General features: G+C 50.0%; 1 protein-coding gene across 1 annotated transcript in view; it reads left to right on the forward strand.

The window, feature by feature from the left end:
* LOC143299543 (uncharacterized) overlaps positions 1–17,869 on the forward strand; it is a 52,536-nt gene that overhangs the window by 28,040 nt on the left and 6,627 nt on the right. The window contains exons 2-3 of the mRNA XM_076612824.1: positions 10,882–10,941; positions 14,381–16,856. Of these exons, the coding sequence (XP_076468939.1) occupies positions 10,882–10,941; positions 14,381–16,856 (2,536 nt within the window). The remainder of the gene's footprint in view (positions 1–10,881; positions 10,942–14,380; positions 16,857–17,869) is intronic.

Here is a 17,869-nt window from a genome sequence, read left to right on the forward strand (position 1 = left end):
TTCCGTGTTGAAAGGGAGGAGTGGTGTGATGTCTGCATGTTTTTACTTCAGTCTGTTTGTATCTTCTTCTTCTTCCTCCTGTTCGTGGGCTGCAACTCCCACGTTCACTCGTATGTACACAAGTGGGCTTTTACGTGTATGACCGTTTTTACCCCGCCTATATATTCCGTTTTTCAGGGGTATGCATGCAGGGTATGTTGTTTCCATAACCCACCGAACGCTGACATGGATTACAGGATCTTTAACGTGCGTATTTGATCCTCTGCTTGCGTATACACACAAAGGGGGGTTCAGGTACTAGCAGGTCTGCACATATGTTGACCTGGGAGATCGGAAAAATCTCCACCCTTTACCCACCAGGCGCCGTAACCGAGCTTCAAACCCGGGACCCTCAGATTGAAAGTCCAACGCTTTAACCACTCGGCTACTGCGCCCGTCTGTCTATTTGTATGAACAGGCGTTACGATAAAATTGATTATCGGTAACCCGGGCAATCAAGAACTGGTATATTGTTGACTTTACTGAACGGACGGCGTTAAATAGATTGCAGCTCAACATCAGTCGAGTCTGTTATTCTGTTGCATGAAATGACAGCGACTCTACAAGTGGAAGCAGTTAAAAAAATAGTATCTTTACAGCGATTGCATTTATTATCATACCTCGTAATGCATACTCCCCACAACCTCCCGTAACAAACAAACAAACAAACGGCGAAATATTATACGGCGATTTGAGAAAAGGCAAATCGGGGACATGCCAAGTGCTAAGCTTCAGATGGGCTTTACAAAATCCTCCTCCTCTGCTTCTTGCAGCTCCCCCTTATCTCACTCCCTCCTGTCTCTCGTTGCCTTGCCCCCCCCCGCCCCCTCCATCCATCCCCTCCCCCCTCCCCCTTGCTGCCCCCCCCCCCTCTCCCAACTGAAGGGAGGCGCTGTCAGGTTTAATGAAAAACAGTCTCAGGTGCCATGAATTCATTTCCTGTTTGTTGTTCTGTTCTGTCTGATGTTTGGGAACGATAATAAGGATGATTTGAGGATATCGACCAGAAACAGTGCGAGCGCGCATACACACATGCACACACGTACGCATGCACACGCACGCCCCCTCACTCCCCCTCAACCCCCTCCCCCATCTCCCCAACCCCCACCCACCCACCCACACTGAAGGATAGTGGTGTGTGCAAGAACGCCATTCTGACACACATCAAATTAGCACCACGTCTGCCTGTTGATGTTTGTCGATTTTATATCTTTCTTTTTCTTCCAACGCATAACGCTTAACTTAAAATACAACAGAATACAGTGCAATAGATTACACTGATTAAATACAATGTAAGTACAGCTCAGTACATCTTTATTTATCCGATTGGAAAATGTGTAACAGATGATTATGTCACAGACATTCAGTGCAGCTCACTTCAGCTGATTTCAGCTTGGAGCCCAGCCGAGAACAGCATGACTGATTAACTAAAAACCCGACTGACTGTAAAATGTGAAGACATACTGACATGTAGTTAACTAGGTAGACTGTTGTGTAACTGGGATTTGTCAGATCTGGAAAAAAAAAAAGGGGGGAGGGGATGAGGTCCCGATTCTGACTGATGCGTAAACGCCCTCTTACCGTCCTTGGTTAGCGACTACATCGGCTTTGCTCAATCCTCCGTACGTTAATTAAAAGAGCGAGCATTGACCTTCTGATGGCCTTGACACCCCCCTTCTCCAACCCCCCACCTCCCCCCTCTCTCTCTCTCTACCTCCCTCACACTCCGAGAGGTTTGATGAGTGGTGTGTGTGTGGGGGGTGGGGTGGGTTGGTGGTGGAGGGGGGGGGGGGTCCCTTGAGACGGAGAGGGGTGGAAGGGGGAGGGGAAAGGGTTGGAATTAAACCCAGCGTTCCCCAGAACAATGAGAGAAAAAAACAAGAAGAAGAAAACAACCCTGAGAGTCCCCCCCACAGCTGTTCAAGCACGTTCTTTCCTCCCAGGTCTGTGGGAATGGTTTGTAAACGTGGTCAGATCCTGTGCACTACACTGTGTGTGTGTGTGTGTGTGTGTGTGTGTGTGTGTGTGTGTGTGTTTGTGGGGGGGGGGGGGGGGGGGGGGAATGTGTGTGTGCGTGGGGGGGATGTGTGTGTATGTGGTATATGTGTGTGTGTTTAGTAGAGGTGTGTGTGTGTGTGTGTTTGTGTGTGTGTGTGTGTGTGCGGTGTGTCTGTGTTTGCGTGTGTGTGTGTGTGTGTGTGTGTGTGTGTGTGTGTGTGTGAGAGAGAGAGAGAGAGAGAGATTAACAGAAAGAGAGAGAGAGGGAGGGAGGGATAGGGAGAGAAAGAGAGAACCAAATCTGACAGCATTCAAACTTGCCTTCAGTTTCATGCCGCGCCATAGCACTTGTGTTTCTTGTGTGCTTTTAAACCTTTGATTGTATGTTTCCTGTGTTTTGTCAGAACGACAAAACTAATAATAAACCCCAGAAAATCAGGGAGGGAGGCGGACTGAAGAGAGGAAACAAACAAGCAGTGACGCAGAGAAACAGATTAGCAAGCAGGTAAACAAAAATATGAATATAATTGAAGAATTTTACACTCAGGAAATTAACTAAACAGCATAACTTTCAGCTGCCCCCCTCCCCCGGTTGCTGTCGTCAGCACTCTGTCTGAACACTGACCGGGGGAGAAGTTGAGTTCAGTGCGTGCTGCCCTGAATGGCTGTAAACACGGACACTACTTGGAGCCAAAGTTGATAGAAGGCTTCAATTTCTTTGGCAGCGGTGCCTGCAGCTGGCATCAAAAGGGAAAATGTCTGGCAATGACGTGCCCTCTTGAGAGATCTGCGGACTGTCGCTGTTGCGTGGATGTGAGACTCTCCGGAGGCTCGCCGTCTGTCTGCAGGATTGAAGTGGTCCACCACTGGAGACCTGGTCTGTGGCCATGTCTGTGGCCATGTCTGTTTCTCTTTCTGTCTCTTGCTTCTGTCTCTCTGTTAGCTGCCTCTTGCTTATATCTCCTGTCTCTGTCTCTTACCCCTGTCTCTTACCCCGACTCTAGTCTCTGTCTCATATAGCTGTCTGTCTGCTCCTCTCTCCGTCTCTTTCTGTCTCTCTCTGTCTCTCTCCGGCCCTCCACCATCACATTTACTTTGTCACTCTTGACTGCAGCGTGAACATTTTGTGATGAAACACGTTACCCGAGTCATTTCCGTGCTGACGAGCATTTGACTTGATTTCCTCTCCGCTGTATCGTTTATGTGATTATGCTCTGTTATCTTCCACCCCCCACCCCCCCCCCCACCCCCCACCCCCCTACTTTGCAGCCTGTTACCATTTATGGCCCAATAGTTGTGGATTGTACATCCTCGTAAAGAGCATTTGTTATCAACATACAAGTTAGACAACTCTTCATCCCAGTCAGTGCTGGTTAGTGTGTAGGTCCACGTAAAGAGTATTTCACATTACAAGTGAGACAGCTCTTCATCAGTGTCAGCGCTGGTTAGTGTGTAGATCACGTGAAGTGATAAGAAACTCTAGGGAGAGCTGGAGACAGTACAAGGTCTTCAGAGAAGTGTATTAAACATACAAGTTAGACAACTCTTCATCAGTGTCAGTGCTGGCTGGTCAGTCTGACGACGCAGGGTTCATGGCTGGAGCGGTGGCCCAGTGGGTGGTACACCTGACGTGGAAGCGAGTGTCTGCTGGTTCCAGTCCCGCACTGGACCGGGTTTGAATTTGTTTGCTCCCCCACCCCCAACTCCCCCTCCACAAGACCTTGAGTGGTGGTCTGGGTGCTAAACCTTTCGGATGTGACGATGAAACCTGAGGTTCCTATGTGCAGCATAGCGCTTTGCGTGCGTGTTGTAAGTTAGAACTCACGCAACAATTGGGTTGTCCCTGACAAAATGCTGCATTGAAAAAAGAAACTCGCTTTGATAGTAAAAAAACCCCCAAAAAACAAATACATTTGCAGACAGAAATAAATGACGAAAATGTATGGATGGTGCTCAACTTCGGCGATGCACTCTTTTTGGGGGAGAGACCAGCTCGCGAATTTCACGCAGATAAATCTGTTATGAGAGAAAAACAAAAACAACAAAAACAACAGACATGAACACTTTAGCCATGAACATGGTTTTGACAGATATTATTTGACCCCAAACATCCGGCGAAAAGTTCAGTGATGTAATTCATGCTGCCTCCCTCCGCCCCCCCCCCCCCCCGCCCCCCCACCAAATCCCCCGCTTCCCTCCCCCCCCCCCCCCCCCCCAGACCCCCAACCATTTTTTCACCAACGCGTGTTCTGGTATAGTGGAAGCTGTGCAGTGAGACTGAAGAGAGCTGAGCTATGTCTCTGAGGAGGGAGGGGAACACCACTGCACTGTAAGCGGCTTCTTTCTATTGGATAGAGTTGGGGGGAGCAGAGCTTGCATGTTGTTCTTTTCGGAGGGTTCATTTTGGGGAGGGGGAGAGAGAGAGATTGAGGGTTTGGGGGGTGGAGGGGCGGGGGAGGGGTTGGGAGAAGAGAGACAGACAGACAGACAGACAGACAGACAGACAGAGAGGTTTTGAACAAGAAACCATCAATGTATCGTTGAAACACACGAAAATGGGTTGTAACGTTTTCAGGGCTCTCAGACATAACATATTCACGCACGCAAGCTCACATTCTTTCTGCGCTCTCTGTTTGTCTGTCTGCATATCTGTCTGTCTGTCTGTCTGTCTGTCTCTCTCACGTACGCACGCACGAGCACGCACACACACACACGTACACACACACACACACACACACACACACACACGTACACACACACACACAAACACACACACACACAAACACACACACACACAAACACACACTCAAACACGTACCCCTCCACGCACCCCACAAACACTCACGAACACGAACACTCAACTCCCACAAACGCACGCGCGCGCGCGTAGACAAACACACAAACACACACACACTCTCTCTCTCTTTCCACCCCTTCCCCCATGTTAGAAGCACATCAAACACACAAATCCCCAGACAACCCCCCAGCCCCCAAAGCCCCGCCCCCTTTTCCCTTTGCCCAACAGCCCAGAGAGTGATGGATAGAGAGTTCCACCCTACTCATTACGGTCCATTGCATGTCAGCAGCTTTGTGCAATGCCCCGTGAGGAGGCACACCGCCCTGTTATCATCCGACTTAAGTAGTTGGGGGGCGGGGGGGGGGGGGGGGGAGGGGAGATGGTGGTTCGATCCCTTCGTGCATGCGCAAAAGCAATCAGCGTTTACCTAAACTGTTGTGTCCTGGACCCGCCCCTTCCAGCTAAGTCTCTTTCTCTCTCTCCCTCCTCCTCCCCCTCTCCACGCCCTTCCCTTCCCCGCCTCCACTCTCCGCACGTACTCACGTGTGCACACACACACACACACACACACACACACACAGAGCGAGAGAGACAGACAGACTGCGATGGTTTTTCCATAGGCTTGGTCCCGTCAGGAAAGGACACAACACAACGTTATATACATGAACATCATATGAATCAAGAGCTCCAAGAGGGGTGGGTGGGAGGGGGGTGGGGGTGGGGTGGGATCCCATTGCTCATTCCCAGATCTCATAGAACAATGTCCGGAACTCCAAAGTTTCAACTTCCAGGAGAGTTGCAGCCCACAGCAAACTATTCAGCGCCTTTTTTTTTTCCTCCCAAGCCAGTTTTCTGACGCACTGTTGATTAACTGGAGTGGACAGGTGCTCCGACGTTCTGTCTACATGTTGACGTGGCCTAAAAGCCTTTAGCTGTACATTCCTGCAAGAGCCCTTCACCCCTCCTAGCCCCTCTCTGGGGGGTATGCCAGGGACTCTTTCAGTGTAAATTAGTATCCCCACCTTGTGCAAATTCTGTGCAAGAAGTTGATGCTGATGATGTTGATACTGACATAGCGTCTGTCCTCGGTCGGAGACCAAGCTCTAAGCTCTTTACAAACACGGGAGTCATTTGCGCAGCATGCTGCCTCGCTGGGTAGAGCCGACTGACGGCTGTCACTGGGCGCTCATCATTCGTTTCCTGTGTCATTCAGTCAGGTTTTAGTCACGCACAGATACACGCTCGAACAGAAATGTAGCATTTTACATGTATGACCATTTTGTTTATTCACCTTGCCATATAAGTAACCATACTCCGTTGTTTTGTTGTTGTTGTTGTTGTTGTTTTTGTTTTGTTTTTTTGTTTTTTTGTTTTTTTATGGGGGGTGGGGGGTGGGGGGGGGAGGGAGGGGGCGGTGCGTGCTGGGTACAGTGTCTTTGTTTACATAATTTATTTTATTATTTTTTTATTATTATTATATTATATATGGTTTTTCTTTGTTTTGTTTTGTACGCCTATAGTTGACTTCATCAAGTTTTTGCGCCTTATACATATTATTATTAGTAGTAGTAGTTCTTTTTTATGTATTTATCTTTTTTTTTCTTTTTTTTTAATTTTATTTAATTTTTTTTTTCTCAAGGCCTGACTAAGCGCGTTGGGTTACGCTGCTGGTCAGGCATCTGCTTGGCAGATGTGGTGTAGCGTATATGGATTTGTCCGAACGCAGTGACGCCTCCTTGAGCTACTGAAGCTGAAACTGAAACTTACATAACCCACCGAACGCTGACTTGGATGACACGAGATCAGCGTGTGTATCTGATCTTCTGCGTGCGTGTACACTCGAAGGAGGTTCAGTCATTATGTTTTAGTCAAGCTGGGGTCCACAGGTCGTAAGACAGGTGTACACCATCATGTTCAACGGTGGATGGACAGAGAAACAGGACGAAGACTTGAAGTAACCTTCTCCTTGACTTGAACAGTATGTGTGTGACAAGACTGATATCGCTGGTCATCTTAGAACGATGTCTTTGTGCCAGTGTTAGTGTTACCTTAGGTTCTGCCCATGAACCTGATATGTATGTATGATAGTCAGCAGTGTCTGAATAAGACTACCAGGACAGCAAGGGAGGCAACTGCTGTCCTGACTATTCTAGTCTGGAATTGAATCAGAGTGGAGTGACATGCCCAAGTTACATCCCCGCTCTCTCGGCCAAGAGAATTTTAGGACAGCCGGCGTTGGGATGGTTAGCAAAGGCCAACCAGCTCCCAAGGCTGCAGCACTAAGAGCCAGTGCAATCATGCCTCCTGGATTGAGAGTCACCTTCACAAAAAGACCAGCTGTAAATGCTTAATGGCCAAGTGTTTTCCACATTGGGCAAGTTTTTTGTTTCCCTATTCCGACAAAATTGCTGCACAGATCGGCCCCTAGTTAAGCTCAATCTGCACGTGCTCTTCGGCAGCCAGACAAGGTCTTTAAGGCATGACGATTCCCCAAATTAGAGGAATTAATGTTAATCACTCAGCCCACAACCTGCTGCCAATTGACCTGAAAAAAAACAACTACTCGAAAATGACGTCCTTTGCCAGTCTGTCATGAATAGATTGCTCTCTCTCTCTCTCTCTCTCTCTCTCTCTCTCTCTCTCTCTCTCTCTGTGTGTGTGTGTGTGTGTGTGTGTGTGTGTGTGTGTTCCTCTGCCGGGGTAGAAAAGAAGAAGAAGAAAAAGAAAGTAGAGGAAAGTAAGTGTGTACTTTTTCTTTCGTTGCATGAAATGGATACACCCACTCCCTGGCCCTCCTGCCCAGTCTGCTGTCGTGAAATTTGCGTACCCCTCCCCCCCCCCGCCCCCAACACACACACACACACACACACACACACACACACACACACCAACGCGCGCTGGTGCTCGGACACGCACTTACACACGCGCGCGCGGGCGTGCGTTGAGTACGGCGAACGCTGTTGTTGTTACGGCACGTACCTTGTTAGACGTCTCTCATTCTACAGTCCCGTATCTCTCGTGCGTTGCTGTTAGGGGGGTATTACATGCCTGCCTCGTTTCTCTAGCTAATGACACGCGCGTGCTCGCACGTAAGCATAATTTGTTAATGATTACACACACGCGAAAAGGAACGCGCCAGGTAGTCTTTTTTTTTCTCCCGTGGAGCCTTGTCAGCGAGACTTTCGTCTCCCAAACGACTCGGTTACCAGCGGGCAGCACAGTAGTCTGGTATTATTATGTCTGGGTTCACACAGCCATGTTGTAATCGCTGTCTTGTCTGCAGACCTGTCTCTTTCCGTCCTTCCTGTGTCTCGTCCTCATCCGTCCACTAACACACGCGCGAGCACACACAACACGCACGCATGCACGCACGCACGCACACGCACGCACGCACGCACGTCGAATTAAGTTATACATTATTTTTGTGCATATCACATGACAGCATACGAAGGCCACCTTGTACGCAGGTATGCATTATGCGCGCTCGGACACGGGCGTGTTTGCGTGCGCTCGCGTATGTTGATGAAGCATGTACTTCCGTATCAGTCTGTTTCTAGAACAACCCTCTCTCTCTCTCTCTCTCTCTCTCTCTCTGTCTGTTTCTCTGTCTCTTTCTCCTCTCTCTCTCTCTCTGTCTCCCTCCACATTCTCTCCTCTTCTCTGTTGACCCTCCCACCCACCCACCCCTCTCTTCCACTCCCCCCTCTCCTCTCTTTTCCACGTCCCCCACGTCCCTGTCTGCCCCCCTCCTCCCTAATGCCTCTCAGTGCCTCTTGTCTCTCAGTGCCTCTTGCCTCGGAACAGAGGGTTCCACTGTTCCTCTGGCCTCCCTGCTGGGCAAAATCTATTTCTCTACGGAAATTGAGCGGAACTTGCAGCCACATGCACATCCTCCTCCTCCTGCAGGTGCTCGCGCGCGCGCGCATACACACACATACACACGTACGCACGCACGCGGCAAGCACCAAACGCACCCGGGCGCGCACAAACACACACACACACACACACACAGACACAGATACAGACACACACAGACACACACACACACACACACACACACACACACACACACACACAAGATTTAAAAAAAGAAAAAAGAAGCCATTACGGAGATAATGGGCATTTGCGAGGACAGTTACCACCTTCCACACACGTAACTGCCTACACACCCCTCAGCCCCCCCCCCTCATCCCCTCTCTCCACCACCGCTCTCCACCCTGCCCCCACAAAGAGAATGAGATTGAGAGAGAGAGAGAGGGATGGAGGGAGGGAGGGAAGATGGGGAGGGAGAGAGAGAGAGAGAGAGAGAGACTGACACTGCCACAGGTTTAATTGTGAAGGCCACCGGCCCATGGCAGAGCGAACGAACGAACGAACGAACGAAATTTTATTTCACTAGGGTAAGGGAATAAGCACAATTCCCTTTTTACATCCGGCCCTCTGGGGGGCGTGGGGGGGGGGGCTTGGGGGGGGGGGAGTAAGATAAATGCATGCACAAAAACAAATTCTTCACACACAAAAAAGATGGGGGGAAAAAATCCCCTGCTCCCTCGCCCACCCACCCTTCCAACAACAACAAACAAGGTAAGCATGAACAACACATAATTCAATACAGCAACAGCATATGTGAATGGTACAAAGACATGTACAAATAATACATTTATGGAGGAGATGGAGAGTAAGGATGAAGGAAGGAAGGAAGGAAGGAAGAAGAAGAAGAAGAAGAAGAAGAAGAAGAGAAAGACAGACTGGGTGAAGAAAAGAGAAGACAGGCAGACCTGACAGAAGCAGAGACAGATAGACAAAGAGGCATAAACGCTTTGATTATTAATAACCGATGAAATTGTGGGTTTGTGCTATCGTAACAGCGTGGAGCATGTTTATAGATTTGTCATGAGATATGCATGATACGCGTTTTTAAATACTGAGAAGCTTTGAACTGTGTTCACTTTTATACATGTTAGCATGTCATTCCATAAGCAGCCCCCTGAGTAAGAGAGACTGGACTTAAATAGATCAATGGAGAGAGAGAGAGAGAGAGAGAGAGGATGGGGGGGGGTAGAGAGAGAGGGGAGGGGTAGAGAGAGAGAGGAGGGGGGTAGAGAGAGAGAGAGAGAGGATGGGGGGTAGAGAGAGAAGATGGGGGGTAGAGAGAGAGGATGGGGGGTAGAGAGAGAAGAGAGAGGATGGGGGGTAGAGAGAGAGAGAAAGAGGATGGGGGGTAGAGAGAGAAGAGAGAGGGATGGGGGGTAGAGAGAGAGAGAGAAAGAGGATGGGGGGTAGAGAGAGAGAGAGAGAGAGAGAGAGAGAGCATGGGGGGGGTAGAGAGAGAGAGAGAGAGCATGGGGGGGGTAGAGAGAGAGAGAGCATGGGGGGTAGAGAGAGAGAGAGAAGAGGATGGGGGGGTAGAGAGAGAGAGAGAGAGAGAGAGAGAGAGCATGGGGGGTAGAGAGAGAGAGCATGAGGGGTAGAGAGAGAGAGAGAAAGAGGATGGGGGGGTAGAGAGAGAGAGAGCATGGGGGTAGAGAGAGAGAGAGAGAAAGAGGATGGGGGGGTAGAGAGAGAGAGAGAGAAAGAGGATGGGGGGGTAGAGAGAGAGAGAGCATGGGGGGTAGAGAGAGAAAGAGGATGGGGGGGTAGAGAGAGAAAGAGGAGGGGGGTAGAGAGAGAAGAGAGAGGGGGGTAGAGAGAGAGAGGATGGGGGGGAGAGAGAGAAGAGAGAGGATGGGGGGTGGAGAGAGAAGAGAGAGGGGGGTAGAGAGAGAGAGGAGGGGGGTAGAGAGAGAAGAGAGAGGAAGGGGGGTAGAGAGAGAAGAGAGAGGGGGGCGTAGAGATAGAGAGAGAGAGGATGGGGGGTAGAGAGAGAAGAGAGGATGGGGAGTAAGAGAGGAGGGGGTAGAGAGAGAAGAGAGAGGATGGGGAGTAGAGAGAGAAGAGAGAGGATGGGGGTAGAGAGAGAGAGAGGGGAGGGGTGCGGGGTCAGGCAGGCAGGCCGTCACCCGTGTCAGTAACCACTGCATGATGTGTGTGTGTTGTGTGTGTTGCAGACAGAGGCGGGTCATGAAGGAGAAGGCCTGGATGACAACGGTATCGCGCATCATGATCAGGTAACTCTGTCCGTACTCCGCCCTTCTCCTCACTCTTTCTCTCCCCTTGTAGCCTGATGGAATTACCCCCCCCCCTCAGTCACCCCCACCCCCTCCTTAGCGTGCCCCCTTTGCTGCACGACCTCTCCCTAGTCTCTCTAGGAAGGTGATGTGCTTCGAGACGAGCAGCAAGCAAAAGAGCAGTGGTTCCAGAATACAGGTGATCGCAGCTGTTTCAGCAGTCACCGTGGCATCTCTCCTCTGAGTGGAACGGGAAAGGTCATAGCCACAGTCCTCGCCAAGACTACAAACAATACCGGTGCGTGTTGACTCAGATTCCCAAACGCTGCTTCAAGCGGGGAAGATACAACAAGCAGATTATGATCATCTCAGTGAGGCAGCCTCGGGGGCGAGTGCCAAGAGCTAAGAAGACATCTTTCCTTAGCAGTTGTTGGCGACCTTGTCTAGGGCTTTGACCTTGTTAGTTGAAGATACTTCAAACTTGTAGAAAAACAACAAAAACAACAAACAACAAAAACAACAAACAACAACATTGGCTGACTTCGAACATACGCGGAAAGCAGTAACAATGACCCGTTCAAATTTGCAGTCAGTAGATTTCCTTTGTTCTTCTTGATAAGTAACATTCTACGTTCATTAGAATGTGGATCGAGTTCAGTATCGTTAGAGGACTTGCATTAAACAGAGGCACAGAACGGTTTAGATGGTGTTTCGCTTCTGGTGTCATGGGTTATTACATAAATTTAAACTTATTTTATTTTGGAATTACACATGTACGGAGCAAAAAATAAAAACAAAGAAACAAAAACACACACACAAAAAAACACGTATGCTTTGGTCTTAGTTTTCATTCATTCGGATATGCGTATGAGAAAAAAAAAAGTAGGTTCGCATTAAGTTCTTTTTTTTTCAGGGTTAACTTAGTGTTTGAGAATGCGATTTGAAACATATACCTACTTGAATAGGTTCCCCCCTGAATATCCCATATTTATATCCGGGTGTGTGTGTGTGTGTGGGGGGGGGGGGGGGGTCTAAAGGAAAGGGGGGGGGGGGGTGGAGAAATCGCACTGATATGTTGCCACCTGCTGCCGACCTTTTCTCTGCCCTCCTTCCACAGCCCCTGTACCCGCTTGTGCTCACACCTGTTGCTCCTCATGACGGGATTGTGGCTTCCTTCATTTCTCCGTCCGTCTCTCTTTGTCTAATAATGGTTATAATCCCAGCAAACTACCACGATTTTTTTTAAGAGGACGTGAAATATTTTTCAAGTCGGAAATAAAATTTCTTGGGATCCTGTTTACTTCAAAACTAAACTGGAAGAAACACATTGATTCAATGGTGACTAAAGCAGTTAAAAGTTTAAATTTCTTAAAAATTGTAAGTCACTCTCCTTGGGGACAAGACTCCAAAATTCTTTTACATTTAGCGACATCTCTCGTAAGATCAAGATTGACCTACGGTCAAGAAATTTTCTTTTCTGCTCCGCCGACGTTTCTAAAGAAGCTGCGAATAATTGACAGTAAAGCTGTGAAACTGGCTTAAGGGGTACCTGTGCATACTAAGACCTCAGAAGCCTATAAGCTTGCGAGTATTCTACCACTAGATGAAATCAGAAAATTAAGTTCTGCTAAATATATTGTGAGATGTACAGCAGTGGATGATTTTGAGGAATTAAATATTATTGATTTTCAAAAAAATGCACAAAATATTTCAAATCTACAAACCATTCGCACATATGTGTCAGATATTTTAAATTCTTCAGACATTGATTTGCATGATATGGCACCTCGTGTTCTGGTGCCACCTGTCCCTCCCTGGGAGTTAACAAAAGCAGACGTCAACATCTGTGCTTCTGACACAACAAAAGGAGAATCTCCACATATAATAGCAGCATCTGTCAGAATTGAATTAGAAGAAAATTTTGATTATCATTTAAAAGTTTACACTGATGGCTCGGTCCTGGATGATAGCAGTGCAGGATCTGCTTTTGTCATTCCTGACCTAAAAACAGAAAAAATCATATTATTTAGGTAAGGGACATTCAATTTTTACAACTGAATTGGTGGCCATCCTTATGGCTTTAAATCATCTTGTTGATATACCAATCATAGTAAGTAATATCCTATTTTGTGTTGATTCTCAATCTGTCTTAAAAGGTTTGCTCCTTTTTGAGAATAATCAAAGAGAAGATTTATGTTTTGAAATTAGGTATTTATTGCACTCCCTATTTGTGAAGGGTACAAATGTTGATTTTTGTTGGATACCATCCCACACTGGATTCCGTTATAACGACCAAGCAGACAGGGCAGCAAAAAGGGGAGCAAAAAATCATATAGATAGTATAAAAGTAAATTGCCCATTGTCATACAAGGAAATAAGCAATATACTAGAAAGAGACTTTTATAGGTGCTTGAATTCAAGTCTAAAACCTCGCCAGTTGACTCTCTCAGACTTTGGTCCGATTCGCAGACCAATTCTGAGCTTAGCTCTCAGACTATTATCAAATTCATTACGGACCAAGTATTGTTCTAATGTCAAGTGTATATGCTTTAGTAACCTGACAATTGAGCATATAATTTTTCACTGTAGCTTGATGAAGCCTTTTGTACACGAAAGTGTGTCTTCACAAGTGACTGAGAACGTTGATGTTTTTGACTTTTTGCATTCATTATCAGTTGTTTCGCTTGTCAGTTTAACGACTTCTCTCTTACGAAGTCCTTTAAGTAATTTCCTGTAACTGTATTTAGAGGTGTTTTCTTTTCTTTTTTTTTCTTTTTTTGTTTTTGTTTGTTTTGTTTTTCTTCCAAATTTCACCCACCCCCCCTCTCTCTCTCTCCCTCCCCTTTCTCCATCCACGCCCCACCCTTTGTCTCTCACTGTCCGTGAATTGAACATAGATCACGAAAAGAAAGAAAGAAAGAAAGAAAGAAGAAAAAAAAACAGTGAAAATTTTGGTCATTATGAGCGAGTCAATAGATTTCGGAGTGTGCGTGTGTGTTGCGCGAGCGCATGTATCTTTGAACGAAACATACATGCGCGAGAACTTTGAGACGGTGACGACAATGCTGATTATGTTGACATAACGACGGATGTTGAATAAAAAGTAAAGACAACGAACCAGCGTGAAATAAATGGCTAATAAATACGACAGTAACGTTGGATATACAGACGACGACGACGACGACATCGATGACGACGAATGAAAGGCCAACGAAATATTAACAGCAGCGATGCTAAACCCGTTGATGTCTGTTGTCTCCAGCAGGCCCACGAAATACTAACAGCAGCGATGCTAAACCCGTTGATGTCTGTTGTCTCCAGCAGGCCCACGAAATACTAACAGCAGCGATGCTAAACCCGTTGATGTCTGTTGTCTCCAGCAGGCCCACGAAATACTAACAGCAGCGATGCTAAACCCGTTGATGTCTGTTGTCTCCAGCAGGCCTGCGAGTTCTGCGGACGGCGACTGCAGGGGTTCCACTTCGGCAAGAGGGACAAGAAGGAGGACCAGACCGACACTGACGGCGACGGCATTCCCGACGCCAAGGACAAGGACGACGACGGCGACGGTATTCCCGACGGCAAGGAAGTGGACACTGACGGTGACGGCGTTCCTGACCGCCTGGAGAAAGACACGGATGGTGATGGAATCCCTGATCATCTGGACGATGACGACGATGGGGACGGGATTCCCGACGATGAAGATACTGACGATGATGGTGACGGAGTCCCGGACCATCTGGAGGACTCTGACGGCGACGGCGTTCCTGATGCCGAGGACAACGACGACGACGGCGACGGCATCCCTGACGACCAGGAAAAGGACACTGACGGGGATGGGATTCCTGATTACCTAGATGACGACGACGATGGTGACGGTATTCCTGATAGTGAGGACGATGACGATGACGGTGATGGAATTCCGGACAGTGAAGAGGACTCTGACGGGGACGGAATCCCCGATTCCCAAGACGCCGACGCCGACGGTGACGGCATTCCTGATGATCAGGAGGTCGACACTGATGGTGACGGCATTCCAGATTACCTTGACGATGACGACGACGGCGATGGGATTCCCGATTCCCAAGACGCCGACGCCGACGGTGACGGCATTCCTGACGATCAGGAGGTGGACACTGACGGTGACGGCATCCCGGACCATCTGGATGACGACGACGACGGCGATGGGATTCCCGACCATTTAGATGACGATGATGATGGCGATGGCATTCCTGACGATGAAGAGCTCGACACGGACGGTGACGGAATTCCGGACCATCTGGATGACGACGATGACGGGGATGGAATCCCCGATGACGAGGACACTGACGACGACGGCGACGGAATACCTGACGCCCAGGAAGTGGACACTGACGGCGACGGTGTGCCTGACCACTTAGATGACGACGACGACGGGGATGGGATCCCTGACGACCAGGACGATGACGACGATGGTGATGGCGTTCCTGACGACGAAGAGAAAGACTCTGACGGGGATGGGATCCCTGACCACCTGGACGATGACGACGATAACGACGGGATCCCTGACGACCAGGACAACGACGATGACGGCGACGGTATCCCGGACAGCCAGGAGAAGGACTCGGACGGCGACGGCATCCCGGATTACTTGGACAAGGACGACGACAACGACGGAGTCCCGGACCATCTCGACGATGACGACGACGGCGACGGCATTCCCGACGACAAGGAGCGAGACACGGACGGGGACGGGATACCGGACTACCTGGACGATGACGACGACAACGACGGAATCCCCGATGACGAGGACGACGACGACGACGGTGACGGCATCCCGGACCACCTGGAGGGAGACGCGGACGGGGACGGGGTGGCCGATTACCTGCAGGTGGACACTGACGGCGACGGCGTGCCGGACTACCTGGATAACGATGACGACGGGGACGGGATTCCCGACGACCAGGAGGAGGACGACGACGGTGACGGAATTCCCGACGACCTGGAATCCATTGACCTGGACGGGGACGGTGTTCCGGACTACAAGCAGATCGACACCGATGGAGACGGCATCCCCGACTACATCGACGACGATGATGACAATGATGGGATCCCTGATGACGAGGACGACGACGATGACGGCGATGGCATTCCCGATTCCCAGCAGGTGGACACTGACGGCGATGGGATTCCCGACCACTTAGATGATGACGATGACGGCGATGGTATTCCGGACAGCGAGGATGACGACGATGACGGCGACGGCACGCCGGACGAGGAGGAAGTGGACACGGATGGAGACGGAATCCCGGACCATCTTGACGACGACGACGACAACGACGGCATCCCGGACTCTGAAGACACGGACAGGGACGGCAACGGAATCCCGGACTTCCTGGAGAAGGACACGGACGGTGATGGGATCCCCGACTACCTTGACGACGACGACGACAACGATGGGATCCCGGACATTCTGGACGACGACGACGACGGCGACGGCATCCCGGACAGCATGGCCGACTTTGACGGCGACGGCATTCCCGACCACCTGGACCCCGACGCGGACGGGGATGGGGTGCCGGACAAACTGCCCGACAAGGACGGGGATGGGATCCCGGACCACCTCGACGACGACGACGACAACGACGGGATCCCGGACATCCAAGAGGACTCTGACGGGGACGGAATTCCGGACCACCTGGATCCCGACGCGGACGGGGACGGAATTCCGGACATGGAGGAGGACGCGGATGGGGATGGGATCCCGGATCACCTGGACGACGACGCCGACGGGGACGGGGTTCCCGATGGACATGAAGGTCACTGCACCAAGGAGACGTGCCCTCCGGCCGGCAAGGCGAAGAAGCCGCGGGACGTGTCGTTCTGGAGCCGCGTGGTGAAGACCCTGAAGAGGACCATCAACATGGCCGTGGAAGGTAAAGGTCGTCGCTCTCCTCCCGCTACTCCCCCTGCCCCCGCCATTGTCCACCAGAAACCCCACGAGGAGGAGTACGACCTCGTGGACCTTATCAAGAGCAAGCTGTTTGGGGAGGGGGAGGATGGTGGTGGTGGCGGTGAGGGAGAGGAGAAGGAGGAGGAGTAGGCAAAGAGTTGAGAGGTACCCGGTCTGTGGAGGGTTAGCTCTGCAGGTAACGCGCGTTCCCTTATCTCCAGCCCCCCCCCCCCCCCCCCCCACCCGAACACCCTCCCCGGGTTCCCCCCCCCCCCCCCCCCCCCACCACCCCTCAACGCCGTCCTCAGAGCCAGGATCCCATTGCTTGGCCTGAAACGGGTGATGTTCATGATCACACCTGTGCCGCCACTGTCGGGCCACCTGTGATGGTGTTCCTGCCCCGTGGGGTGGTCTGTCTGTCTGTGTGTGGCCATGTCGCCTGCCTCCCTCACACACCCTGCACTCAGCCACAGGCATTGGGGTCCGCTCATGGACATGAGGAACTATGAAGGCAGCATTTATGGATATGCACTCAGTAGTTTGCTGTTTGCACGCATGAAACACGCACGCGCCTACATTTTGTTCCTTCTTTTAAAGAATAAAATCTTTTTTTTTTCCTTTTTTTTATCTCAAGGCCTGACTAAGCACCTTGGGTTACGCTGGTGGTCAGGCATCTGCGTAGCAGATGTGGTGTAGCGTATATGGATTTTTCCGAACGCTGTGACGCCTCCTCGAGTAATCGAACTAAACCAAACCTGAAGAATATAGAATGGGGGTCCTCCCCCCCCGCCCCCCAATTACCCCTCCACCAAAGAAAACGAGAACAAGAATTATTCAAGTTCTTCACAGTCCTTGCATTCAACAAATTCATAAATGTTCCGTCCTGGCCCCAATATCTGAGATGGAGAGGGTTACAAAGAAACGTCAAAAGTAATGGCGCGGATGCGGTGTGAGGCAGCCTCGAGGCAGAGAGACTGCCCCTTTAGTCCTTGGTCC

The sequence above is a fragment of the Babylonia areolata genome, chromosome 25, assembly GCF_041734735.1.
Source record: "Babylonia areolata isolate BAREFJ2019XMU chromosome 25, ASM4173473v1, whole genome shotgun sequence".
In the NCBI taxonomy this organism is placed as follows: Eukaryota; Metazoa; Mollusca; class Gastropoda; order Neogastropoda; family Buccinidae; genus Babylonia; species Babylonia areolata.